The sequence below is a fragment of the Bison bison genome, unplaced genomic scaffold (genome assembly GCF_000754665.1).
Source record: "Bison bison bison isolate TAMUID 2011002044 unplaced genomic scaffold, Bison_UMD1.0 scf7180017864050, whole genome shotgun sequence".
In the NCBI taxonomy this organism is placed as follows: Eukaryota; Metazoa; Chordata; class Mammalia; order Artiodactyla; family Bovidae; genus Bison; species Bison bison.
The window spans coordinates 3746964-3774372 of record NW_011494622.1 but is presented as its reverse complement, the minus strand read 5'-3'; the positions used below and the strand labels follow the sequence as shown (position 1 = coordinate 3774372).

Here is a 27409-nt window from a genome sequence, read left to right as displayed (position 1 = left end):
CTGAGCCACCACCAGGGTAGCCCCCAGAGTATGATTTTAAAAAGAGGGAAAGTCACCTGGTTTGAGGTAGGATTCGGGAGCGGGGTGCGAGGGGAGGGGGTTAGAAACCTCGGCCAGAAAGTTGTACTTAAAATCACATCCTTCACTACCAATTTCCCGGAGGAACAAAGTTTAATAATTCTTTGGGGAAAAAACTAATGGACTCCATGCCCCTCTGTTTCACTGGAGAAATCCCCGCATAGAACCATGGCAAGGAAAGAAGGGCAGCCAGAGAGCAATTCAAGGCCTAATCTTGAGGAACTATTTATTATTAATATATCGACTTCAGTCCACTCCTCCAGCGTGGGGCCTGCTGGCCGGTCGGGCACATGGAACTGCTGGGTTCTGAGCCTCTGAAACAGCCGGACAGGCCAAACCTTCTAATAGCAACATCCAGTGTCATCTTTCAGCTTCTCTCTGCGGAATTTATCTTTTGACCATCCCTGCCTCCGACAGACTCTTCATTGGGTTCCAGGTTTCCTCCCTCCTCTCAATCCACCCTTATGCTAAGTTCCACTGACTACTCTTCTGCTAACCCCTTCACACGGAGCCTCCGGTGAAGACTTGTTCACCGGTCTTTGCTTGTTCTCCAGTCTTTGCTTATTCCCTCTCCCCATTTTGGTGGTCTCACCCTTCATGAGGTCTCACCCCTCATGCACAGTTACTGTTGACTCCCATTTGTCACCATCTCTGCCCCAGATCACCACTAATGTACTTTATGTCTTTTTAGTTTTCCCTTTTATGGATATTTCACATAAACGGAGTCTTTCAATACATGGTCTCTTGGGTCTTGCTTCTTTTACTGAGCATACTATTTTTGAACAACAGACTGGTTCCAAATTAGGAAAGGAGTACGTCAAGACTGTACATTGTCACCCTGCTTATTTAACTTATATGCAGAGTACATCATGTGAAATGCCAGGCTGGATGAAGCACAAGCTAGAATTAAGATTGCTGGGAGAAATATCAATAACTTCAGATATGCAGATGACACCCTTATGGCAGAAAGCGAAGAGGAACTAAAGAGTCTCCTGATGAAAATGAAAGAGGAGAGTGAAAAAGTTGACTTAAAACTCAACATTCAAAACACTAAGATCATGACATCTCATCCCATCAATTCATGGCAAATAGATGGGGAAACAATGGAAACAGTGAGAGATTTTATTTTCTTGGGCTTCAAAATCACTGCAGATGGTGACTGCAGCCATGAAATTAAAAGACACTTACTCCTTGGAAGAAAAGCTATGACCAACCTAGACAGCATATTAAAAAGCAGAGAGATTACTTTGCCAACAAAGGTCCGTCTAGTCAAAGCTATGGTTTTTCCAGTAGTCATGTATGGATGTGAGAGTTGGACTATAAAGAAAACCGAGTACCGAAGAACTGATGCTTTTGAACTGCGGAGTTGAAAAAGACTCTTGAGAGTCCATTGGACTGCAGGGAGATCCAACCAGTCCATTCTAAAGGAGATCAGTCCTGTATATTCATTGGAAGGACTGATGCTAAAGTTGAAACTCCAATACTTTGGCCACCTGATGCGAAGAGCTGACTCATTGGAAAAGACCCTGATGCTGGGAAAGATTGAGAGTGGGAGGAGAAGACAACAGAAGGTGAGATGTTTGGATGGCATCACCAACTCAATGGACATGAGTTTGGGTAAACTCCAGGAGTTGGTGATGGACAGGGAAGCCTGGTGTGTTTCAGTCCATGGGGTTGCAGAGAGTCAGACACGACTGAGAAACTGAATTGGACTGAACTGTTTGTGAGGTTCAGTCACCAGGTGGCAGGTGTCCACAGTTTGTTTCTTTTAGTTGCTGAGTAATATTCCATCATATGGCTATCCCCCAGGTTTCTATAATGAAAAAGTCTCAAAGCTACAGAAATGCTGAAGTAGTATTATGAGTATCTGTGTGCTGTGCCTCTCTCATTGTTAATATTTGGCACGTTTGCTTTTATGCTCATGTGAGAAATACAGGGTTCTGTTTTATTTTGGCTTTTGCGCCTGCTGAATCAGCTGCAAGTCAATTTCTGGGACTTCCCTGGTGGCCCAGTGTTTAAGACTCTGTGCTTCCCCTGCAGGGAGCGTAGGTTCGATACTTGGTCGGGGAACTAAGATCCCATGTGCCTCATGGTGCAGCCAAAAAAAGAATGTCAACTGTTAACATCATGACACTTTACCCACCGCCCCCCCCCCCGCTCCAGTAATGCATATACTTTCATATGATATACTTTCATATGACCACAATTATTTTCCGATTTTTCTCCATTGCCAAAAAAATATCCTTTATAACCTTTCCTGAAATGAAAAATCGAATCATGGTTCAAGCAGTCCACTCCGCTGCCATGCTTCTTTGCTCTCCATCAAGACTGACACCCCTGCCTTTTTGTTTCCTTTGGACTTCCACCATGTTGACATTCTTGAGAAGGCCATGGCTGTATTTTAGATTTGTCTGACTTTTCTTCGTGGTTAGATTCATTAAAAGCTTTTTTTTTTTTTTTTGGCAAGAATACCGCATTTTTAAGAATCCAAATTAGGACAAGGGGTCATCCAAGTTAGGACAGCGTGACAAGTGTACAAAGGTCTAAGCTGTTGAGACTTTTCTAGAAGAGGGTCCACAAAACTGTCCCTCTGCTCACCCCACAGATGTGACACGCCACATGGCTCTTTGTGGCCCTGGTTGGGTGGTTCTCACAGGCTTTTTTATCTTGAGGTTCACAGGGAGTTTTGTGGTAGATGTTGTCCATGGGATGTTGGTACTGCTATTTTTGTCTTTTGTGTGTGGGGGGGTTGGTGACATTCAAAATCTGTGCAAATCAAGAAGATACTTTTGAAAATGAAAAACGTTGCTGAGAATCAGAAACAACAGCTAGGAATCAGAACTGTCCTGGGAAAATGCTGCCCGTGACCCAGAAATCCTAGTCCTAGGGACAGATAGACTCTGAAGACGTGGATTTTCATCATTCTCATTATGGGCTTTTTGAGTATAAATTTTGGTATTACAATTTAACCTTCTTTGGGACTTCCCTGGTGATCCAGGGGTTAAGACTTCACCTTCCAATGCAGGAGGTAGGAGTTCCATCCCTGGTCGGGAAGCCAGGATCCTCACATACCTCGAGGCCAAAAAAACCCATAAAACATAAAACAACAGAAACAATATTGTAACAAATTCAATAATGACTTTAAAAACGGTCCACATCAAAAAAAAGTCTTAAAAAATTTTAACCTGCTTTTTAGTATGTTGGGTCCCTTGTCTAAGGATTTCTATATTTCATCAGTTTGGGAAAGTATCAGCCATTATCGGGGAGCAACATTACATAGCCATTATGTAGTGCTGCCCTTCCTCCGGTCCCCCTGTTCTTCCTTCTGCAGCTCTTAACCGATGTAATGCAGAACTTCCCACTCTATCCTCATCTCTCGCCTTTGTCTTAGTTTTCCACGGCTGCTATAACAAATTGCCGCAAACCAGGTAGCCTAAAACAACAGAAGTGTTTTCTTTCACAGTTCGAGGGTCCAAAACTCTGAGATCGTGATGTTGGCGGGTTTGGCTCCTTCTAGAGGCTCAGAGGGAGAGCGTTCCATGCCTCTCTCCCAGCTTCCAGCACTGCCAGAACTCTTCGGTGTTCTTGGCTTGTAGATTCATCACTCTGATCTCTGCCTCCATTGTCACATCGTCTTCTCCTTTTGTGCGACTGTGTATCCTCTTCTTATAAGGCACTTGGATAGTCTAGGATGATCTCATCTCGAGATCCTTAATTTCACCTGTGGAGAACCTTTTTCTAAGTACAATCACATCCACAAGCTCTGCGGGGATGTACCTTTTAAGGAACCACCGTTCACCCCACCACAGTCTTTCTTTCATATTTGACCTCTTCCTCTTTAGTCTCTTTCCTCTGGGTCACTCAATTATATATTCAATTTCACTATCTTTTCAGCTGTGTTTATTCTGCGATTTATCTTTCCACCAAATTTTAATTTAAATGATTATATTTTTAACATCCAAAGTTCTGTTTGATTCTTTCTTAATTCTGCCGGGTTATTTTTGATTGTCTTTTGTTCCTTGATAATGTTGATTCTCTTTTATTTCTTTAAACATGTCATAAAGCGTATTTCATATTCTAAATATGATAATCCCCAAACTCTAAAGCCCTTGGTGCTAAATTTGTGGTTTATTGTTTCTGCTGATGTTCACAATGACTGATTAGTTAAGGTAAAATCAACTGCGGCACACTTAACCTCCACAATCTCAGTGGTTTAACACTTAGGGTCTTTCTCTGTTACTGCCATCATGTCAAGTTGACAGATTGACGTGGGGCCTGTGTGGTCATTCAAGGACACTGACTGACACAGGCTCTGCCGTGTTCAACATGTGGCCTCCAGGATCACCCTGAGCGCCAGCATCCTGCTAGTGGACAGGAGAGCCCCTAGAGGACCCCAAGCGTGGTCTTTGTGGGCCAGGCCTGGCAATGGCATCGACCTCTTCTGCCTTCCTTCCTTTGTCCAAACCACGGGTCATGGCTCCACCTGGATGTGAGGGTGGCTGGAAACTAGAATTGCTGGCTGGTCTGTTGAAATGATTATTCACTAACGCAAGGTAGGCAAAGGCCGTTGGCTAAGAGCTACCTGCCTGAGCCATACGATTTGTTTCTCTGTGTCTTAGGTCTTTCTTTCTTTCTTTTAGCTCACAGTTGATTGAACTTAGTCTGTGGGAAATCTGAGGGCTTAAATTGGAACTTTACTTAATAGAAAATATTCATTTGCTTTGCTAAGAAAGAAGGGACACTACTGACCTGGGACCACTTGTGAGCTTGGCAATATTTTAAACTCAGGTGCATATGTGTGTGTGTGTTACCCAAGATCTAGTTATATTGTATCTTGTAGTCTTATTGTAGAGGGAGAGTCTTTCAGAGCATTCACATCAGTGTTGCTCGCTTGCCTGTCAATGGTGGAAAGTATCTGTGCTCCTAATATTCAAGTTTATTTTGCTGGCTGTGCAACAGCTGGCAATCTAAAATGAAAAGCTGTTCACTTATTCCCACATATGATATCTGTCTGATAGAATCGCATATTCTCGGTTAGGTCCCATTAGTCTGACACTGGTTTATTACTCAAGTCCGGACCAGGGATCCCTCCTCCTACAGGCTCACGTTTGCTTCAGCGACTAAGAGGGCTGCCCTGGGTATGTGACCGCCTGGCCCCGCTGGCCTCTCTCTGTGCCTCGGCCTGAATCCTCAGTATGTTTAGTATCTTCACAAGCAGCTCTGGGGATGCTGGGATGCCTTTACATATGAAAAGTGTCAGACAAAATACCAGGCTGGCAAAGGTGCGCGGCGCCCAGCGAGATCCTGGGTGAGGCTGCGAGTGATGATTATTGTGACGGCCAGTAGAGGGCAGTGTCGGGCCAAGCGCAGGGGAGCTGTCATAAACGCCTGAGGTTAGTTTCTGAACTGGAGATTCACTGGTTACAAACCTTCCTGAGTAATGGTAGTGGGTGGTACTGCCTTTTTCTCCCCCCACCCCTTTAAGGGGATTTTAGAGTCTATTTCAAGGGCTTGTGTGTGACTATGAGACAATAAATAGGCTACCCAGCCTTATCCCTCCTGGAGCCATTGACCACTGCATGCTGTTTAATAAGGTTGCCCTTTATTTATTTATTATTATTATTATTTTGGCCACACAGCATGTGGTATATCAGTTGCCTGATGAGGGATCCAGCAAGGATCAAACCTACTCCCCCTGCATTGAAAGCTCAGAGTCTTAACCACTGGGCCACCAGGGAAGCCCAATAGGGTTGCCCTTTAAAAGAGGATTTAGGTGGTGGTTTGCATTTCCCCAATGCCTACTGTGTGCCAGACATCATGCTAAAGTTTTGCCTACCCCAAATTATTTAACTCTGGACAAATGTATGGGGCTTCCCAGGTGGCGCTAGTGGTAAAGAATCTGTCTGCTAATGCAGGAGACCCAAGAGACTAGGGTTCGATCCCTGGATTGGCAGTATCCCCTGGAGTAGGAAATGGCAGCCCACTCCAGTATTCTTGCCTGGGAAAACACCACGTGTAAAGGAGCAGAATGGGCTACAGTCCATGGGTTCCCAAAGAATCGGACACGACCGAGCGACTTAGCACACACAAAGGTATGATTGTTTTTCAGAGGAGAAAGCTGAGGCTCTCTGCAGTTAAATGACTTGTGTGAGATCCCAGCGCAGGGGCTGACTTTGATCTGTTGGGCTCCAAAGTGCTTTCCACTCGGCCACGTGCTTCTCACTGGTCCTCGGTTCCTGCCAGTTTTCATCCTTCTTGATGCTTCTATTTTTAACTCAAAAAGCTCCTCTATTCAGATGACGTCTTCAGTTTGGACTGGGAAGCTCTCAGTACATCAGAGATACTTCTCACACCTAGCCATGTGATTAGTTGCTTGTTTGAGTTACTCTTTCATCCCCAGGGCAAGTTATCTTTCAACACATTTTATATATGCTAAGAGCACCTAAGCAGAATTATGTACACAGATCATTAGGCCAGGTGCAGCGTCAGCTCCAAACGCTGTCTGTTTGTATGCAGATCGCTCATTGACCTGGGCACATAAGCTGTGGCTACAGCCATGACCTAAACTGATTTTTTAATCCCATGATGTGGGAGACCGGTCTCACTACTATGGCCACACCTGACCCAAGGCAGTGAACTTGCATGGGCTAGCATCATACTTCACACATGGGGGTTTTTGTTTGTTTGCTGTAGATTGGTGGGTTCACCTGGTGGTTTAGTCACTAAGTTCTGTCTGACTCTTGCGACCCTATGGAGGGTACCCCGCCAGACTCCTCTGGTCTATGGGATTTCCCAGGCAAGAATACTGGAGCAGGTTGTCATTTCCTTCTCCAGGGTATCTTCCCAACTCAGGGATGGAACCCGTGTCTCCTGCCCTGCAGGATGATTCTTTAACAACTAAGCCACCAGGGACTGGGTTGAATCATTAACATTGTGATTACCTCACATGCCCGAATAGCTGAATTTGATCATTCTCTATCAATTGTTGTCATTAATGGTTGATCCAATACTGTTTTGGTATCTGTTGTTGGAGATCGCCCATTAGCCATTCTAGGTTGTACACCAGTTGAAAAGATGGATCGTCGAACATGGCTTGGATCCAGGACCTAAGTGTGCCCTCCTCCTTTTTAAACAGAATTGAACTCCCCTCCTTACCCCCAGCCCTGCCCCAGTCACAGGTCGGGGCAGCCGGAGAACCAGAGCAACCCTCTGTGCTGGTGGGAGGAAGACTCCTGTCCTGGGTGAATTTATGGGGAGGGAACACAGAAGGGGCCTCCCACCACCTGCAGGCAGACAGGATGGGAGGTGGCTGGAGCCTGTTTTATACCAAAGTCACCCCACTCCAGTAGCAGGAGGACTGTGGCTGACCTGATGTCACTGCGGGAGGGGAGGGTGGCTGAGTGGGGCGGAGTTGGATGCGTTATCACTAGGGAGAGGGAGAAGAAGCTTTTAGACCGAGGTATTGGTGGGCTCTCTCTTGTGTATGATGTATTCCTTGGCGGCTCAGACTGTAAAGAATATGCCTGCAGTGCAGGAGACCTGGGTTTGATCCCTGGGTTGGGAAGATCCCCTGAAGAAGGGAATGATGACCCACTCCAGTATTGTTGCCTGGAGAATTTCATGGACAGAGGAGCCTGGCGGGCTATAGTCCATGGGGTCGCAGATAGTCAGACATGACTGAGTGACTGAGCACAGCACAGCACAGAAATGCTCAATAAAATGGGAGTGTGTTTCAGAAGGGATTCCATCTTAAATGCAGTAATCAATTCAAGTTCTTTTCCAGCTTTGTGCTGAGATGAGGATAGATTAAATTGTCTGGAAATATCCTTGAGCTTTGGTAAAAATTAGCTTTCCCCAAATAAAGAGTGTTTAAAAGTCCCAAGCTTACATTTTTGTCCTTATTCTGGAAATAACTTTTGTTTCTGTACCTGTCTTCTAGTTGCTAAATAATTACACCAAGCTAGCATATTCCAGAAAAATAATACATTCTTTTGAGTCCAGTGACCTCAAAACTCTGAGCATGAATATCTCTAATCAAAAAATCTCTCCCCTCTTAACATTCTGGGGTTATTTTTGTTGCAAGTCCCTACACTTCACACTATAATCAAAGCCTGTTATCTTGGACTTGCAATATTTGTGACTCAGACTTAATCAGGACTGTGTCTAGCACATACATCAGTCGTTGCATTTAAAGATGTGCAAATTGTGAATTTTTCTTTCAACTTGATCTTGCATATTTCTCTCGAAACCACTTCTTTAACACACCAAATTCTGTCTTGGAGCAAGTTAAGAAAATAAGATGTATTTCCTAGCAGAGGTGACCCATAAAGCCAATTAAAGTTTGTGAGTTAGGTCAGTACTTCGAGCAGTGCACTCTTCAGTCCTTCATATCTCTTGGGTATCGAGTAGTTCCTGAACACTCACTAGTCTAAACAGGGTCTCAGCTCATCTTTAGACCCTCCAAATGGAAAAGTTCAGAGAGGAGTCTAGCGGTGGAAAAGTCTGGCTTATATAACGTTCTCAGGCTGCCGAGCTCTGAATCCAGCGTGCAGTTACTTCTTGGCATCGTGTCAATTTGAGGTGATGTCTGTAGATACGTTCAGTCTCTAAAATGCACCCTTTAACTGGAGACCCCTACACCGCAGACCTTTGGGAGCCTCTCGTTCTGCAGCTGGACACCTTCCAGAGGGAGAAGGGGGTAGGAGTCCCATCCGCTTTGTTAGCACCCCTTGTTTGGCAGTCTCCCCTCCTTCAGAGATATTTATGGTACAGTTTGTGCATGATAATCAATTGCCAGCGGCAGGCGGGTCTGGCTTTTCTGAAGATCCGAGCTCCTCCCTGTGATTACCTTGGGGAGAGCCTCAGAGGCAGTCCCTGGATCTGGGGCAGTTTCTACCCAAATGACCTGGTGGGCTGGGGAGGCACCCGGTGGCCAGAGGGCAGAGGCTCCTGGGGAGGGTGCGGGCGCTGAGTCCCGGAGACCTGGCTTTGAACTGGGACTCTGCTCTCCTGCCAGCTCCCTGGCACTAACCTTGCCCCTCAGCCACTCTGAGCCTTACTCTCCCACCTGCCGCACGAGCACAGTATTATCTGCCTCTCAGAGTTGTGTTGAAGACTAAACGAGATGGAAGCACCTAGTTCCAGGTACAGGGAAGGTGGCCGAGACCTGGTAACTAACTAGTCCTGTTACTAAGCTGATCAGCAGACACCTGTCAAGGTGGCTCAGACCTTTGGCCTTCAGGTCATGACCCCTCCTGAGTCTAACTCCAGCCCAGGTAAAGTGCTTCCTGAGTGGGCTGATTCCCGGAACCTGACCCCTGATCCCTTAGGGTCCCCAGAAGTCCACCGGTCCTTGAGGGCGGGTGCTGTATGATGGCGTGAGAGCTGCTCCGGCAGCGGCAGCAGCTCCGTCTCTCGGGTTTGTTAAGGCTTGGGGGGCACCCAGTGCCAGGTGAACTGGTGACCCCCGGTGAGCTAGTGTTAGAGGGCCATCGTGGTCAAGAGTGAGGACTCTGGGTCCAGGCTCCCTCGGTTGAATCCTGGCTCCACGTCACCTGCCGGTGTGAGAATTCAATCAATCTACCTCTCTGGGCCCCAGTTACTTCACCTGTAAAGTGGGCCTACCGTGAGTACTTGCCTGTTAAGGTGATCGTGAAGCTTAAACGTGCTGGTTTCCTAAAGCTGCTGTAAGTACCACAAGTGGGGTGACTTGGAACACCACAAATGCATTGTCTTGCTGTTCTGGCAGCCAGAAGCCAGAAACCAAGGAGTTGGCAGGGCCCTGGTCCCTCTGAAGTTGCCAGGGGAGGGTCCTTCCTCGCCACCCCCAGCTTCTGGGGTCCCTGGTGTTCCCTGGCTCGTCAATGACCGTCTTCTCCCTGTGGCTTTACAGCATCTTTCCTCTGTGCGCATGTCTAAACGCCCCCCCTTATAAGGACATCAGTCTGATTGGATTAGGGGCCCCTTGTGACCTCACTTGAACTTGATTTCCTCTGTAAAGATCCACTTTCCAAATAAGGTCACCTTTTGAGGTACTGGGCGTTGAGGACTTCAATATATCTTTTTGGGGAGGGTACTATTCAACCTGAGGAGGGCATGACAACCCACTCCAGTATTCTTGCCTGGAGAATCCTCATGAACAGAGGAGCCTATTTGACTACAGTCCATAGGGTCACAAAGAGTAGGACATGACTGAGCGACTAAGCACAGCACAGTACCGTTCAACCTGTAACAGGTGGACTTAGAACAAACCTTGGAACATAGTAAGCATTACATATGTTTTTAAACTATTTTTGTCTTTAATACTCATCACAGTCCAGCCAGGGAAGTATTATTATTATTCCCATTTTAGAGATGGAAATGTGAGGCTCTGAGAATTTAAAGATTAGCCTCAATGTCCACAGCTAGAAACAGGGGAAGACCCCTTCACCCCAACTCTGACCCGTCTGACCACGCACTCATGCTGTCTCCACCATCCCCGTCAACCTCTCAGAGATGGGCAGCTTGCCCACAGCTGGTGCCAGGTGTCCATCGCGCATGCTTATAACCCAGACTTCCGCAGATGCGGCTGCAGAGGCCTGCGTGCAGCTCTGGGCTCAGAAGTCACCTGAGGGCTGCCTCTGGGTGAAAACGTGTATACTCTAAAAGAATCACTTCCAAAGTCCGCATTAACGTTTTGTAAGCTGTGTTTATATCTCTATGTTTTGACTAAACTGATGTGCCTAAAGTATGACTTCACTTTTCAACCAGCTGTTTTGATATCTAGCAGACGTGGCCATATTCATCTAATGGAAACACATGGATTTCAGAAAAACAATGAATGGCTTAGTATTAAAGATTAGTATTACTTTGTAAAGGTGATTAGACACCCCAAGAATTCAGAAAGCTTTTGTATAATAGAGAAATTCCTCATTGGTTGTGGAACCTGAGTGTTTAGTGACTGAATTCATTATGTCGTTGTTTCTCAGCATGTGTGTTTAGAGACATAAATAAATGGTCTAAAAAAGGCCAAGAGGTCTCATCTTGAAATCAGCATGGTTTTATGTTCCAGATTGCAAATATAACCACTAAATCTATTGCAACCATGAAAAGTGAAGTGCCCAGAATATGATGATGAAAGAGAGATAATCCAAGTTCGAGTCACTCATATCTCTTTGCACCCCCCAACTCGTCCACATATGATTTATTAGCACTGGGACAGTGAGCAAAATATTCAACCCCTTTGCAGCTAATACCTAGAAAATGTGGAGAGTCATTCCTTACTTCTGAATTCACAGGTGGTGGGTTAGGCCAGGGGTGTCCCTGGTGGCTCAGATGGTGAAGAACCTGAGACGCAAGTTCGATCCTTAGGTGGGGAAGATCCTCTGCAGGAGGGCATGGCAACCCACTCCAGTATTCTTGCCTGGAGAATCCCATGGACAGAGGAGCCTGGAGGGCTACGGTCCATAGGGTCGCACGGAGTCAGACACAACTGAAGCGACTGAGTATCACACACACACAAGTCAGAACAGGAAGCCAGTTGGGGTGTCTTCCGTTCCTGAGATGTGTGCAGGGGCATATATCACAAGGCCGTGTGGCGGGACCTCAGGCTCAGGAGGTCCCCATATCCAGTTAAGGACTCACTCCTCCACCTAAGAAATCAACACGATTGATTTTCTTGAGAAGCCCATGCCTTAGGATTCTCTTTGCCGGCTGTGCTGGGAAGTCTCTATTGGTCTCTTTGCCCTCCTCCCCCTTCTCTGGCCTGCCTGGAGTCCCTGGAGGATCTCACGGAGAGCCTCAGCTGGACAGCATCGGGGGGACAGCAGAGGCCGGGTATTGATTTCCCCCTGGCTCCCTGCTGGCTACGCCAGCTCCCCCTGCCCTTCAAGCCTGGGGGGACAGGTGTGCGATGGGTGAAAGTGGAATAAGCCCGGGTTGCTTCACCGTCTCTTATTGGCCCCCCAGGGCCCTGGCCACCCCTTTGCAAACAACCCCTTGGACAACATACATGTGTCATGCCAGGACTTTGGCTGAGTGAAGCTCCGACTGTTTTGAATTGTACTAGCCCAGCGTGTCATTAAGGAGATCTTGTCTTCCCAGGAAAGGGAGCCCTGAGTGGTAGAGTGGAAAGTTCTACATTTTACCTGAATAAAATGTTCGCCCCCTCGTCTCATCATTATTTGCACATGCTATCACCTCAGTTGAGTACCTCCTGATTTCACGTCTTCTCCTTCACTGTGACTATGAAATAGGAGCAAATAAAGAATGCTTTCTCTAGAATTGCCAGATAAGATACAGGATACTCAGTTAAATTAGAAGTTTAGGTAAACAACAAAGAATATTTTAGGAGAAGTATATTCCATGGAATAATGGGGATATATTTATAGTAAAAAATTGTTTATTTGAAACTCAAGTTTAACTTGGAATCTTACAACATTTTTTTGGGGGGCTAAAATAAATATAACAACTCTAACTAGAATGGCCTTCTGAAGTGGGCAGTTCCTGTTCAAAGAAACATTTTCTTTTTTTTTTTTCCTTTTTGTCCTTCCTTATTTTCTTCCTTCCTTCCCCTTGCCCCCATTTTTTAAAGGATTCTATAAACTAATAACTTAAAAGACTCTTGCTCCTTGGAAGAAAAGTTGTGACCAACATAGACAGCACATTAAAAAGTAGAGACATTACTTTACCAACAGAGTTCCGTCTAGTCAAAGCTTTGGTTTTTCCAGTAGTCATGTATGGATGTGAGAGTTGTGCTATAAAGAAAGCTGAGCGCAGACGAATTGATACTTTTAAACTGTGGTGTTGGAGAAGACTCTCAATTGAGAGTCCCTTGGACTGCAAGGAGATCCAACCAGTCCATCCTAAAGGAAATCAGTACTGAATATGCATTGGAAGGACTGATGCTGAAGCTGAAACTCCAATACTTTGGTCACCTGATGCTAAGAACCGACTCATTGGAAAAGACACTGAGGCTGGGAAAGATTGAAGGCAGGAGGAGAAGGGGACGACAGAGGATGAGATGGTTGGATGGCATCACTGACTCAATGGACATGAGTTTGAGTAAACTCTGGGAGTTGGTGATGGACAGGGAAGCCTGGCGTGCTGCAGTCCATGGGGTTGCAAAGAGTTGGACACGACTGAGCAACTGAACTGAACTGAACTGATAAGCTAATGAGGGCTTCCCAAGAGGCACTAGTGAGAAGCCCTCATTAGCTTATCAGTTCAGTTCAGTCTCCAACTGAGACTCTCCAACTGCCAATGCAGGAGACATAAGAGAATTGGGTTCAATCCCTGGGTTGGGAAGATCTCCTGGAGGAGGCATGGCAATCCACTTCAGTATTCTTGCCTAGAGAATCCCATGGACAGAGGTGCCTGGCAGGCCAGAGTCCATGGGGTCAAAAAGAGTCGGACAGGACTGAGCGACTTAGCACGCATGCATAAGCTAATGAGCTACGCAGACTTAGGAGTGATGCAGGAGCTCTGGAGGGCTGAACTGCTTTGGAGAGAACTTTGAAATTCAGGGAGAAACTTTGGAGGTAGGTGCTGTGTAGCAGAGATGAATCAGTAAGGTGTACAAGGCCAGAGTTTTTTGAGTGAGGGGCCAAGGAGGAAACCTTGGTGGGGGTAGCTGAAAGGACTTTTAAGAACACGGATGTCTGACCCTCAATCCGCAGTTCTTTGCACTGCTCTCAGTCTTCCTCTTCACACCCCACTGAATCCCCAGTTAAGTTTACCCGACTCATGTATATTTCATGTGAGCGGGTTTCTTTGTGCCACGCAGTGAGCGTCACTTCTGGGGTGCCATATGTCATGGCAGCCGGAGTCTAGAAGGAGAGATGCCTGCGATGTACTGAGTGTCATGGGGAAGTGCAAGAATTCAGTGGAAATGGGGTTGGGACAAATCACGTAGAGAGCTCAGAAGAAAGGAGGCTCCAACTGATCTCCAGATTCCATTTGTCGGTGTGACTCTCTACCTTCATATTAATAATGTAAGTTAATGTTCAGAGGTTTTACTATGTGCCAGGTATTCATCTATGTGGTGGTGGTGGTTTAGTTGCTAAGACAGGTCCGACTCTTTGCGACCCCATGGACTGTACCACCAGCTCCTCTGTGCATGGGATTTTCCAGGCAACAATACCGGAGTGGGTTGCCATTGCCTTCTCCAATTCATGTATGTATTCACAGGCGTATGTGTGTACAGAGCTGCATTTGGAGGAGATGGGCAGGAGGGAGAGGAGGCAGATCTTCCTTAACACTGTACCTGAAATCCACCTGGGATTTGTGGTTTGTGATGGTGTCAAGAAAGTTTCTACTGATGTTTTGAGCAAAGGGTCCGAGTAATCAAACTACCGGAGGCTCCATTTAGAAAGAGCAGAGAAAAATCGAGAAGAGTTGCAGATGCATTAAAATAGACACGGGTCAGGCAGAAATATGGAGAGGAGAGCTTGTGGGCTGCAGAAGCCGGTACACTGTGCTCCGTTCTGTTCTGTTCTTTTCCGCTTTTGCCCAAGCAATAAAAACAAAAGAGCGAGAGAAGGCCAGGGTGGGTAAGGAAACCAGCTTGAGGAAGAGCAGACTCAGACTGTCACAGCCAGACTGCCAGCCTTCATATATTCATGCGAAGGAAAATCAGCTCAGCTGGGAGAGAAGATTTGAGCAGACGAGGAGATGGAGAGCGACTGTCTCCTGCTGGCTTCCCTGAAAGGCACTGCTTCCCAGAACAAAGGGATGCCCCTGAGGGCCAGCCCGGCGTCTGTGATTAAGCCTTTGAAGAATACACCCTCTCACTTCAACTCAAGGCCCAATCCACTAAAAGAATAAAACCTACTTTCCGAACAGGGCTCCGAGATGACCTTCTTGTTGAAAGAGCCCCCTCATCACTTTGAAACCCTTTATCATAGAAGGAAAGCCAGAGTGGATAGCCTTTCCCTTCTCCAGCGGGTCTTCCCAAACCAGGACGCAAACCGGGGTCTCCCGCATTGAAGGTGGATCCTTTACCAACTGAGCTATCGGGGAAGCCCCAAAGAGCAAAACCCACTTTCTGTTCAGGTTCCAAGATGGCCTTCTTGTTGAAAGATCTCCCTCTTCACTTCGAAGCCCTTTAATGATAGAAGGGAAACCACTGGGTCTGGGATCTTCTTGGGCACCATCCTCTCCCAGGAAGTGGTCAGGACCCTCCCCACTGATGCTCACGTCTTTCATCCTCTGGACAGGGGTTGGGTCTCGGGACAGTGGGGATGGATGATTTGCCTGCTGAGGTCTGAGCTCCCCTTAGAAGGGATGTGTCCCTCTGGGCCAGCCCGGACCAGCCCGGGTGCTGGTGGTGACCAAAGCCATCTCTGGAGGTCTTGTCTCAAAGGCAGTCCCCTGGAGAGGGCCGTAGTCAAGGTCTCTGAGGTTCACCGGAGTCTACAGGCACCATGACCAATTGGTATGGAAAGAAGATACAAAAGCTAATGCTAGGTCCTACCTATTGCTGAGAACCAAAGACCCTTTAGGGAAAAAGTGAAGAGACCCAGATGACCACAGGAAAGAAGACCTCATCATCTGAAATGTGAAAATATGGTAGAGCTGTGTGTCCGCTGCACACACAGATCCTAGCTCTCAGTGAGGCCTTGTGGGTATTTAAAAAATACAAGGGGGAGAGGTAGAGAATTTAGTTTAGCAGAAATTCTCCAGGAGAATATTCTCTGTCTGCCTCCCTCTCTCACACGTACATGTGCGCACACACACACACACACACACACACACACCCCATAATCCAGTCACATCACAGCTCTACAGTCTAGGGGAGGCCATCACTTTTCATCCATGAGGGAAAGAGCAAAGGATAGTGAGAAAGCCTGTAAACTTTGGGTCTAGAGGGTTGAATGTGAGTGTTGAAAAGAAGAGGGAAATTTCATCAAATGATATTGTAGGGTTTCTGAGACATACAAGTAAAGGACAGAAGTTGTAAATACTTAAAAAAATTTTTGTTTTAATTGCTTCATGCTTCTCTGAATACAGCACATTTTCAAAACTGAATCATATTAGCCCCTGCTTTCATCTGGGTTTCATGCATTTCTTCTAGAGTAATCGAAACAGTTCCAATTAAAAGTAGAGACTGCTGCACGCACGCACACACACACACCCCTCTCCCTACTATTCGAACTTTTTGGCCAACGCTGTACAACACCAGGGCTTCCCTGGTGGTTCAGCGGTAAAGAATCCAGTTGCCAGTGCAGGAGACGTGGGTTCAAGCCCTGGGTGGGGAAGATCCTCTGGGGAAGGAAATGGCAACTCATTCCAGTATTCTTGCCTGGCTAATCCCATGGACGGAGGAGCCTGGAGGGCTACACTCCATGGGGGAGCAAAGAGTTGAACACAACTTAGCAACTAAACAGCAACACTCGTAACAAGGTACTTGAGTATGGGGACCACATTTATTCAAATGTGAATCTCTACATCTATCACAATGTACAGTCCATAGGAGCATTTAATAAATGTTAGTTGGAGGAATAAATGAAACGAAGAAGTTCTTTAGTCATTGGATAATTTGCTCAAAGTTTTTATTTATTTGTTAATTCTGTCAATTCACATGTGAAAGCTTTGGTCAGGGTCGAAAAACTAACTCTATAGTTTTGGGCAAAAATAATTGTGTTTGGCTCTCTGGGCTTTAAATTGAAAACATCACTTGTGGAACACCTGAGTTTCTATGATGAAATAAAAGGTTTTTACTTGGGGATATTTTGAGTCTACAAATTTTCAAAATTATATTTTATGGTTTCTCCTGGTTTGATTAAAAGTAAAGTGTGGGTGTTGAGGAGTAGGCGCTGGCAAAAAGAAAGAACAACAGCAAACAAACAAGGGAACAAAAAAGCCACTTTGATGAAGCATCGTCAGTGAGCTCGATGAAGCGTGTTTCATCCCGGTGCCAAATGATGCTCACTAAAATCGCAGCAATTTTTGATGCACTCACCAATGTTTGCGTTATTTTTACTTTAAAGATGTAACAGATTGCTCCAAAATAAATAATTTAAGCCTCATGTTTCAAATGAGTCCAAGCGCTGTGTCTTTCACTTCTGCACCCAACAGAGGCTCCTCTCGTGTCTATGCCACACTCCACTGGGAGGGCTGTTTTCTTGCTTTGTTTTTCAAAGCAGAGTCTGTTTTTCACCATTCTGTTCCAAACATCAGGGGTTCTGTCATCATTCGGCACTTGAAGCGATAACTCCTCTTTATCCGGGAAAAATGGGAACAAACTCCATGGCGTCTGGATTCGTGATCTGGTGGGAGGAGGGCTTTGAAAGGCTGCGGAGAGAACTCTGGGCTGAGAACATAATCCAAGCCCACGGGAATCTACAGTGTGCACACTGATTCTTTTCTAGACGTCGAGCCACGAGCAATGGGTCAGGTTTTACACACGATGGTCTCAGTTTAACTTAAAATAGCTTCAGACTTGGCCAATTACTTTCACTTGAGATGGCCCATCGTCAGTCAGTATTGGACTTCTTACTGGGTTGTTTGCCTTTATGGTATAATCTAAGAGAAAAGAAACATCTATGATTTAAAAAATAATAATAATAATATAAAAAACCAAGAATGTATGCTGTTCTCTGCTCCCTAAATGAGCGTGAATGGCTTATAAATTCAGAAAATAAAGATGACATGTAAAAACACCAGAGCAATAAACCGACAGCCTTGTGTCTTCGTTAATGCAGGTCGCCACTGTGAGGTCCATCAGATGACTGGGAACTACATGTGGGACCCCGACACCAACAAGTCATTTGACTTAGGTATCAACAGAGACAGCCGGCTGCCCCTTTGGTGGAACGGATCAGAACCTCTGTGGGTCACTCTGACCAAGGCCAAGAGGAAGGTCTACATGTACTACTGGCCAGGTGAGTGTGCTGACCTCCACGCCACTCCAGCCTCCCAAACCTCAAAGTACAGTGGCGTCTCTGAGGACAAGCATGCACGGGGAGGTGTTTAAAGACCAAGCCAGGGTTTGAAAAACTGGGATCTTTGTTCAAAAAGCACCTTATGGAAGTGTTCCTTTATATTTTGCTGCACATAGATGTGTTTGAAGACCAAGCCAGGCTTTGGAAAAGTGGGATCTTAGTTCAAAAAATGGCTTATGGAAGTGTTCCTCTATATTTTGTTGCCCTGTGGCATGTGGGATCTTAGTTCCCAGACCAGGGATCAAACCTGTGTCCCCAGAATTGGCAGGCAGATTCTTAACCACCAGGGAAATGTCCTTTATATTTTGGTTTGAACAGTAGCATCAGACCAGACACTATGCCATCTCTTACTATCCTTGGTTCAGCAATATTTCTGCAGTATAGCATGCATTTTCATGGGCAAAATTTTGGATACCCAAGAGAGATAAGTAATAAGGTGCTTATTTGCTTTACAAAAGAATTTAGAGTACCAGTTCTATAGATTTTGAGATCTTCTACAATACTGAAAAGAGAGTTCAAAGCTCTTGCAACTTTTTGGTTGTGCATTAAATGAAGCCTCTGTATTAAAAGTCTGCCTGCAGATCGTAGGTCAGTGAGAAACTGAAAGACTTAACTTACTTCAATGAGGGAGATAAGCAGTCATGTAGACTGTCCTGGCGGAGAAGGCAATGGCACCCCACTCCAGTACTCTTGCCTGGAAAATCCCATGGACGGAGGGGCCTGGTGGGCTGCAGTCCATGGGGTCACTAAGAGTCGGACACGACTGACGACTTCACTTTATTTTTTCACTTTCATGCACTGGAGAAGGAAATGGCAACCCACTCCAGTGTTCTTGCCGGGAGAATCCCAGGGACGGGGGAGCCTGGTGGGCTGCTGTCTCTGGGGTCCCACAGAGTCGGACATGACTGAAGCGACTTAGCAGAAGCAGCAGCAGCAGCAGACTGTCTTGGAGGCCGCAAGGAGGCTTCAGCATCTCTCATCTCTTTCTTTTGTTCTATTTTTTGGCTGCGCCACATGGCGTGTGGGATCTTAGTTTCCCCAACCAGGGATTGAACCTGTGCTCCCTGCGGTGGAAGCGCAGAGTCTGAACCACTGGACCACCAGGGAAGTCCAGGAGGCTCTCATTTTGTCAGCCAAAACTCTGTCATTAAGGATGACAGGATTCCATGACAACGAAATAATCGACTCACCTCTGTCTTCCCATTGATGGGACGTGTTGCTAGGCAAGTGGGCAATTTGACTTTTCCACACACGTGGCTGCAGACACTTTTTCCTGTTGCTTCATGGTGCAATCCTAGATTGTTCTTGTGGAAGGAGAGAGGGGGGAGGCCTAGAAGAAATGAAGGGATACAAGCGGAGAAGCTGCTGGAGGGATTTCGCTGGGCTGGGCTGGTGGCAAAGCAGCCTGATGAAATGGTGAGAGCGTGGCAGGTTCTGGGGGAATGGGGAACCTGGAGAGAAGGGTGAGTAAGCCCAGGCTGAGTCACAGGTGGCCCACATCGAGGATGTGGGCCTTGAGCAGGAGTTTGGAGGATGCTGGTTGGCGGCGGTCCCATGGAGAGTGGTTCAGGGCATTCAAGGCCATGCCAGCTCCTGGAGGAGGAGCGTGGAACACAGACAGATGGAGAACAGGGCGACCTGCCATTCTGTGGCAAGTGGTCTAAAGCCACCACCGAGCAGTGAGTAGTGTCCACAGGTGAGCCTGGGACGACCAGGGCGGCTTTCATATCGTATCTGCTACTTCACCTCCCAGCAGTTAACAGATAGACCAGTCCTGCTGGCAGATGAAGAGTTGGGGGAGTATTAGAGTTGCTTCAGGAGACACCTGGGGTTTGGTCCCTAATGGCTACCTTGGCTGACGTGAGAAGAAGCTTTCAAGCAAGGGTAGGGTTTAGAAGATGCCATCACCTTAAATGGAGGCTCCATTTTTCAAACAGTTGGACGTAAGATTAAGAAAACAAGTGGGTGCCTCAGCCAAGCTAATCAGACTCCGAGAGGAGGCAAGCTCAGGTTCAGCACAATGTGATGAGGTCCGGAGCAAAACGCTGCTACATTTTGAGGTCATTCTCAGTAATCGGCATCGAAAAGCTCAAGGATCCTGGTGCATAGGCCCAGGAGAGGCACAGATGGATTGCACTGTCTTAGGGGCCATCTCAGAACAGACCATCAAGATGAATATTGCCCCAATGCTATAAGGGTCACCTTCCACGGTATCGGGTTAATTTAACTTTCCATGTCTTAGAACTTGAGTTCTTCCTGCCTTGAAGAGGACGTCCCCCGGAATCTCCTCCCCTCTCCCCACATGCTTCATCTGCCTATGTTCCCCCTCTCCCATGACCTTTTGGGTGGCTTTGGATGCCGATGCTCGCGGAAAGGCGGGGGAAGACCCTAAAGGAGACAGTTGCCATATTTCAGACTTCTCTCTGCCTTATTACAGAGCATCGCTCTTGATCTCACCTTGGGGCATCTGGCTCCATAACCATAATCAACAATTTGAATTTATATATCACCGAGTAGCTACAAAGTCTTGAAGCTAGTTTGCATGTAAAGTATCTTGCTGCACCTCCAAAATGGCTCCTGAAGGGCAAAAAAAGCCAGTCACTTTCTCTGAGTCCCAGCTAATGTGACATGACAAATACACCTTGAGGTCAGTTTAAGGTGTTACCTGTCAGGAGGGCAGAAGCTAAGAAAGATAACCTCCTAGAGTTTCCTCCAAACAAAGATGAGCTAACTGTCTGGCTGTGTGGAAGTCTTGACAGAAATTGGATGAAAAGTCTCTGGCTTCTTAGACACCGTCTAGTCCTTGTAAATTGGATCCACAAATTCAGATTCCTTGAGAACCCGCTGGCTCTGAAGGCCCTGCGGCCCAGCCCACGTCCGGCATGCTCCAGCCCCTCCGTTCTTACTGGCTGACTGCTGAGGCATTAACGGCCCCTGCTGTCCTTTCCCTTCCCGCCTCAGCCCCCTCCAGACACAGTGCCTGGCCCGATGTGGTCCTTGGTCTCTGCAAGATTAAGCAGAGTGCAGTGGCGTTTCTTCCAAATGTGACTTGGTTTTTTCTTCTCAAATCCTCCTCTCCCCTCTCCACTTCCCACTGGACATTGTACAGACCTCTTGACGAGGCCTGGGAAATCTTCGTTGCTCCAGTGAGCTGTGTTATGACACTTCGAGTCTCGCCATGAAGTCAATATTTAGAAGTGCAATTTAGAAATGGCAGGAGTTCAAGTCTTCCTGTCAGGTAGATAAAGCGGCAGACTGAAAAATTGATCACTGGTGAAGAGTCCAAAGGACCCCACCTCAAGTCTTGAGAAATTTAATATTGTAAACAGAGCCTTTATTTCCCCACCCAGTGGTGCCATGGAGCTGTGCAGCAGGGAGATGATCCCCTCAGGAAATGATTCCAGGCCCTAAATCAAATACTTGGAGGGAAGTATTTGACCCTGATCAGAGCACTCCTAGATCCCAGATCAGCCAGGATCTAGGAGTGCTCTGTGAAGGATGAGTTGAGGGTGTATCATCCCCTAACTTTATTCCTGTTCCATACCTCTGGTTCGAAGTCCAGGGGGTTTTATTGAGTGGGGGAAAAGAACAATCTCCAATATTTACTTCAGATGGAGACCAAACCAAGGAGAAGGATGCCCTGAGGAGAGGAGGTGACATGGGGGGATAGAGGGTAAGTAAACCATTGCATGGAGATAGAATCTGAGTTCTGTGTACAACTGAGGTTACTTCACACAATGGCAGAAGTTTTTAAGTTTATTCTCATGACTCTGATGAAACCTCCCCAAAGGAACAAAATCAGCAGCCTTTTAGGAGTCTGTGGTTAAAACTCCTGGAGCAAGCATCTGAAGACTCTGAGTTTACATCTTCAGTCATGATTTTGCAGCACTAACTCCATAACACCAAGTAGTCAGGAAGAACTGGGGGCAAATGTTCATACAGCTGGGGATGGTGTTGAGTGTGGATATGGCCTCTATCCTGTGCAGGTGTTGAGACAAATAAGACACCTTATGTGGGGAAAGACACATTTCCAACCGGCTTCTCCTCCCCTGCCTCCCAGAGGTGGGCTGGGTGGGGAGTTAACAGGTGGGTATGTGACCCAGCTCCAGTCCATTTTGTGCCTGCTCAGTCACTCAGTTGTGTCTGACTCTTTGTGACCCCATGGACTGTAGCCCACTAGGCTCCTCTGTCCATGAGGATTCTCCAGGCAAGAATACTGGAGTGGGTTGCCATGCCCTCCTCCAGGGGATCTTCCCAACCCAGGGATCAAACCCAGGCCTCCCACATTGCAGATAGATTCTTTACTGTCTGAGCCACCAAGGAAGCTTCCCAGTCCAGTTTGGGTTATTAAAATCAAGTTGATTTAGTCTGGATAAGTGAGGAGACACTTCCTGGCTACTGATCAGGACTTGCGGACTGTTCACAGCATCTTGCCCTGCCCCACCATGCTACGTCCCTGGCCAAACAGCTTTCCCTTGGCCAAACTTAGATGAATCAACTTAGGCTGGGGGCAGTCTAGGAGCCCAGCATCAATCATGCTAATGTGTAAGTTCTTGGATTCTATCTATATGTGACTCCAAACATCTGGATTAAAGGCTGGAATTTTTTTTCAAACATTCAAACACAGGGACCCAGATTTTCACTAAATTTTCCAGTAACGCTGCCAGTTTGGCATTGATCTTTAAGGTGGTTGCAATTTTAGGACCCAAAGAGGCTTTAGTCAGTAAGTAATTTTCAGTTACCTACACTTATAAATCAAGATCTCTTTAGGAAACTGATCAAAACTATGTTCTTTGTTTTTTGAGTTGTTGTTGTTGTTTTTTTGCTAGAAAAACAAACACATACATACTATACTCACAATTCAGCGCTCATAAATACAAGAGAATGTAGTGATGAGAAATACCAGATGGTCTTTGACATGACAACATATATACATCTATAATATCTAGGAGATTTGGGTTTTTTTTCCCAATGTGAGAGAAACATGTCTTAAAAACTCATCAAAGTATCAATAACAGCCCCCCTAACCCTCTGATTCATGTTGTCTGCCGAGAGTAGGCTTGGGTCAGAATTTTCTGAGAGTCTCTGGATGGCATCACTGACTCAACAGACACGAGTTGGAGCAAACTCAGGGAGACAGTGAAGGACAGGGAAGCCTGGTGTGCTGCAGTCCATGGGGTCACAAAGATTCGGACACGGCTTGGCGACTGAACAACAACTCTGGGTTGAGCGCACCTGGGATGCTTTGCTTTGTTTGTTGGTACCTGGGGGTCAGGTCTGCGCCACTGCTGCCGTGGTCTGTCTGCATCAGCAAGGAAAAGGTGACACATTAGCATTTCAAGTCAGCGGTTGTCTCAGAGACACGATTGATCTTTGAAAGCCTCCTTTCGAGGCTCAGCCAGTCCCGCAGCAGAGAGACTGGGGAGGGTGGTGTCGCTCTGGAGTGCTGCCTGCTGCGGACTGCTCCCCCAGCTCTCCTGAGCCTTCAGAGCTGTTCAGCCACAGCCAGGCTCCTCTCACAGGATTGTGTCTCAGCCAAGGTTTCTCAGCAACGTCCATTATAGTCATTGGAAAGCCCTAAAGAGAAACCCAGGGACGTACTCCCATTCTTCACGAATCATGGCAAATCTGCTTCTTCATAAAACATCTTACAAGGGTGTGACTCAGGGCCCGTAATAAGCTCTCAGGCAACAGCCGTGAGCAAAACCAGATACAGGCTCTCCCTGCCTCTGCCCCCCTCCCCCAGGGAATTTACCATCCATCCAGTCCAGGAGACAGATGATAATCTAATACTTGCCCGGATAAATGAAAAGTCCACTTCTTTAAAGTATAGTGACGAAAAGTCGATTGCCTTATGATCTCATCTAATAGGGGATCTGGTTTCACCCTAGAGGGCGATGTACGTTAACACCTGAGGGCATGGCGGGAGGGTAGTGGTAGAAGGAGCATCCGATCTGAGCAGATGTTAAGGAATGAGAGGAGCTTGGAAGGTTCAAAAAACCAAGAGAGGAGGATCGACGGGGTGTGGGTGGGGTGGAGAGAAGCTGAGGTCAGGCCGGGCTCCTTGCATGGGCCAACTGAAAAATGTATTCTTATCCTGAGAGGAACTAGAAGTCACTGGAAGGTCTTAAGGAAGGAGGGAACAGTATAGTATGTGAATTTGATAAGAGAACTCTGGCAGGGCCTTGGAGCAGGGAACATAGGTATCCGGAGGGAGTGGACGGAGGGTGGCCAGCCCACCAGGAAGGTGCTGCATGGACCTAGGAGAGAGGTGAGAACAGAGTGGACGAGGGTAGCAGAGGTGGGGAGAAACGGGGGGCTTGGGGACACACTTAGGGGTTAAAATCACCAGGACCTGGTGACGCACTGGATCTGGGATGGAGGGGTTGAGCAGCGACCAGCTGGACACTTGGTTTCTGGCTTACAGATTGGTACAGAGGGAGGGCGAGTCTTTGCCTAACCTGGGAATTGAAAGAGGAGTGGTGTGGAGGCAGAGGAATGTCTGAGTTGACCCGGTCAAGTCACAGGCCCAGAGCTCAGAGAGCGGAGCTGGAGACACATCGAGGTGGTACAGGGAGGACCTCAGGTGATGAAGCTGTGGCCGGGAAGGTCAGCCAGGGGAGAGGTGACAAGCAGAGAGGAGAGGGTCCCAGGCCTGGAGGAAGCTGGCGCTCGAGGATCAGATGGGGCGAGTGAGGCTGCAGAGGAAGCAAAGGGGTTGCTCCAGAAGCAGGAGGAAAGACAGAAGAGCCATGAAAAGTACAACGAAGGAGAGTGACATCACCCTTTGAAGGCATCTGATGAGCGGCCTGACGTCACCCCACGGGCAGGGGAGGGCCCACTGGAGAGCAGGCCAGCTGAAATCTGTTGGCCCCACTTGCTGCAGAGATGAGAGGAAAGAAAAGGTTCCCGGAGAGAGTGGCCATCCCCAGGTTCCCTGCCGACGGGCACGGTGGGGGTGGCAAAGACAGCATCTGGATTTATTATCTGCAGCATCACTGGCCAACTCCAAACTCTGTAGCTGTTTAATTTCAGTGTAGTATCAAGAAGGGTTCATAATAATAACCCCACAGTATTGTTTAATTTCCCTCTATTGCAGGAGAGTCTGGGCTTGTATAGTGACAATGATCATTGTACCTCATCTCATACTGGTTTTTGAAGGAAACAAAATGTACAAAGAATAAAATTTGCCATGATTTTTTTCCCACACTTTTCAATTAAACGGGGGAAAAAAAACACCTTTTTTGTTCTGGTTAGTGAATCCACTGACTCCTGCTGCTGCTGCTGCTGCTAAGTTGCATCAGTCATGTCCAACTCTGTGCAACCCCAGAGATGGCAGCCCACCAGGCTCCCCCATCCCTGGGATTCTCCAGGCAAGAACACTGGACTGGGTTGCCATTTCCTCCTCCAATTCATGAAAGTGAAAAGTGAAAGTGAAGACGCTCAGTCGTGTCCAACCCTTAGCGACCCCATGGATCTCAGCCTACCAGGCTCCTCCGTCCATGGGATTTTCCAGGCAAGAGTACTAGAGTGGGGTGCCATTGCCTTCTCTGACTGACTCCTGCTAGGAGTTGGTATATTCTGATGACAAACAAGCACATCTCAGGTCTCAAGGCAGACAAGGAGTCTGCAGTCAGCCCCCACCGTGGATGATGCTGTGACTACAGCAGACGTGGTACTGGATGCGAATGTGGACAGGTTTCTAGGAGCATCTTAGGCATAAGAAAGGAACATGTGCTAAGGTTCAAAGAGGAACAGGCCTGGGCATATTGTGTTCATGGAACTACAGAGAATAGGACAAGGTTGCAGCTGAGAGACTAAGGCAGGAGCCAAGAGCTCAGAAACTGGAAATGGCCAGATCTTAACATCCAGGGACTTAGGTTTTAGTAGGTAAAGCAACTTGAGTTCAAGGAACAAGGAGTATTAGTTAGATTAGTATCAGTTGAAGAAACAGATGAGCCCCAGAGTCTCAGAGATTTAGCCTAATAGAAGTTTGTTTAATTTTTCTTGCCAATGCAGGAGATGCAAGAGATGCAGGTTTGATCCCTTGGTCAGGAAGAGCCCCTGGAGAAGGAAATGGCAACCCACTCCAGAACTCTTGCCTGGGAATCCCATGAACAGAGGAGCCTGGCAGGCTACAGTCCATGGGGTCACAAAGCACTGGACACAGTTGAACGACTGACCACACAGACAAAGTCTGAAATGGGTAATTGTGATCAGCAGCTGACACTCCAGATAAGGATACAGACACTGCTGGAGACTGAAACGTGTCCCCCCAAGTTCCTTCCTTTACCATCTGAGCCACCAGGGAAGCCTTCTCGGATCCAAATACCAGGAAACCACTGTTCAGGGAGGAGGCTCTGGTAGGGACACCCCGTGTGCAGCAGTCAAGACGCCTTCCCCCTCCACCCCCGGGGGGAGCATGACATCATTGTGATCATGCAGTCATTTGCAAGATTTCGATGATCTTGAGTCATGTGCCTGAGGCCCAAAGAAGCTGCTCATGGCTGGTAAGAGGGGGGCGCCGGGGGAGTCCCTCACGCCTCACCTGGGTCTGCTGGGGAGAAGTGTGATCCCTGACCCGGGACAGAGACTTTCCCATCGGACTCCCAGAGGCAGAGATTGCAACCCACTTTGGGCCTCACAATGCCTTGCTGAAGTTTCCTCACCGCCTTCCAAAAGCAGCTGCCCAGCCAGGGTTAGGCACATGCTGCCCCCGCCCTTGGGTTCCTATCAGTCACCTCTTATGCCCAGTGAGTCATTCTCAGTGGAGTTTCCACAATCCTCTCTATTGGATGGGTGCTTCTCATCTCAGCTCTCTGCCCTTGATCACGGGCCAGCCCTTATGGCACCTTGTGCCCAGGCCAGTCCCCCCAGCCCCAAGGTCCCCAGATCAGAAGAGTCCTCCCAGCCCTGTGGGCCAGGCAGACCCAGGAAAGGGTCTCTGAGATCAAAGGCCGAGCTTCCCCCAAGGACTTGTCCCCACAAGCTCCTGTGCCTCCGATGTGTCTCCCTGGAAAAGGTTACATGTGTCTAAGAGAGCTAATTGGCTTAGCTATTTTAATAAGCTCTCCAGAGACACGTATTCAGCGGCTGTACACATGCACAAAATGCAGCTCGCAGGGGTTATTGTTACAAGACGCATCAGAGTTGGCAAGCCGAGTGGCACTTAGAAGGTGAGACCTCTGTTCTAGGAAGTTTGGAGAGGCGTGATTTTCACGGGCTCAGCTTGGTGGTCCTTGGAGGGAGCTGCCAGGAAGCAAGGATTATTCAGGAAAACAGCGGAAAAGTATCAGAGCCAGGAAGCTGATTAGTAAACGGCAAGGAGACCTTGAGGCAGTCACCTCTTCCATCTGAGGCTGTTGCTTTCTCAGCTGTAAAATAGAAAGGGTTGACGTGAGGCTGCTGTG

The 27409-nt window shown here is 47.4% G+C and overlaps 1 protein-coding gene and 1 long non-coding RNA gene across 2 annotated transcripts in view; one reads left to right on the top strand and one right to left on the bottom strand.

The window, feature by feature from the left end:
- ENPP6 (ectonucleotide pyrophosphatase/phosphodiesterase 6) overlaps nt 1-27409 on the top strand; it is an 80648-nt gene that overhangs the window by 13154 nt on the left and 40085 nt on the right. Inside the window, exon 2 of the mRNA XM_010835751.1 lies at nt 17760-17939. Within this exon, the coding sequence (XP_010834053.1) occupies nt 17760-17939 (180 nt within the window). The remainder of the gene's footprint in view (nt 1-17759; nt 17940-27409) is intronic.
- Nucleotides 16466-27409, bottom strand: part of LOC104985534 — a 32159-nt gene continuing 21215 nt past the window's right edge. The window contains exons 2-3 of the long non-coding RNA XR_824916.1: nt 19190-19329; nt 16466-17580 (exon numbers count right to left, since the gene is read on the bottom strand). This is a non-coding gene — a long non-coding RNA (uncharacterized LOC104985534). The remainder of the gene's footprint in view (nt 17581-19189; nt 19330-27409) is intronic.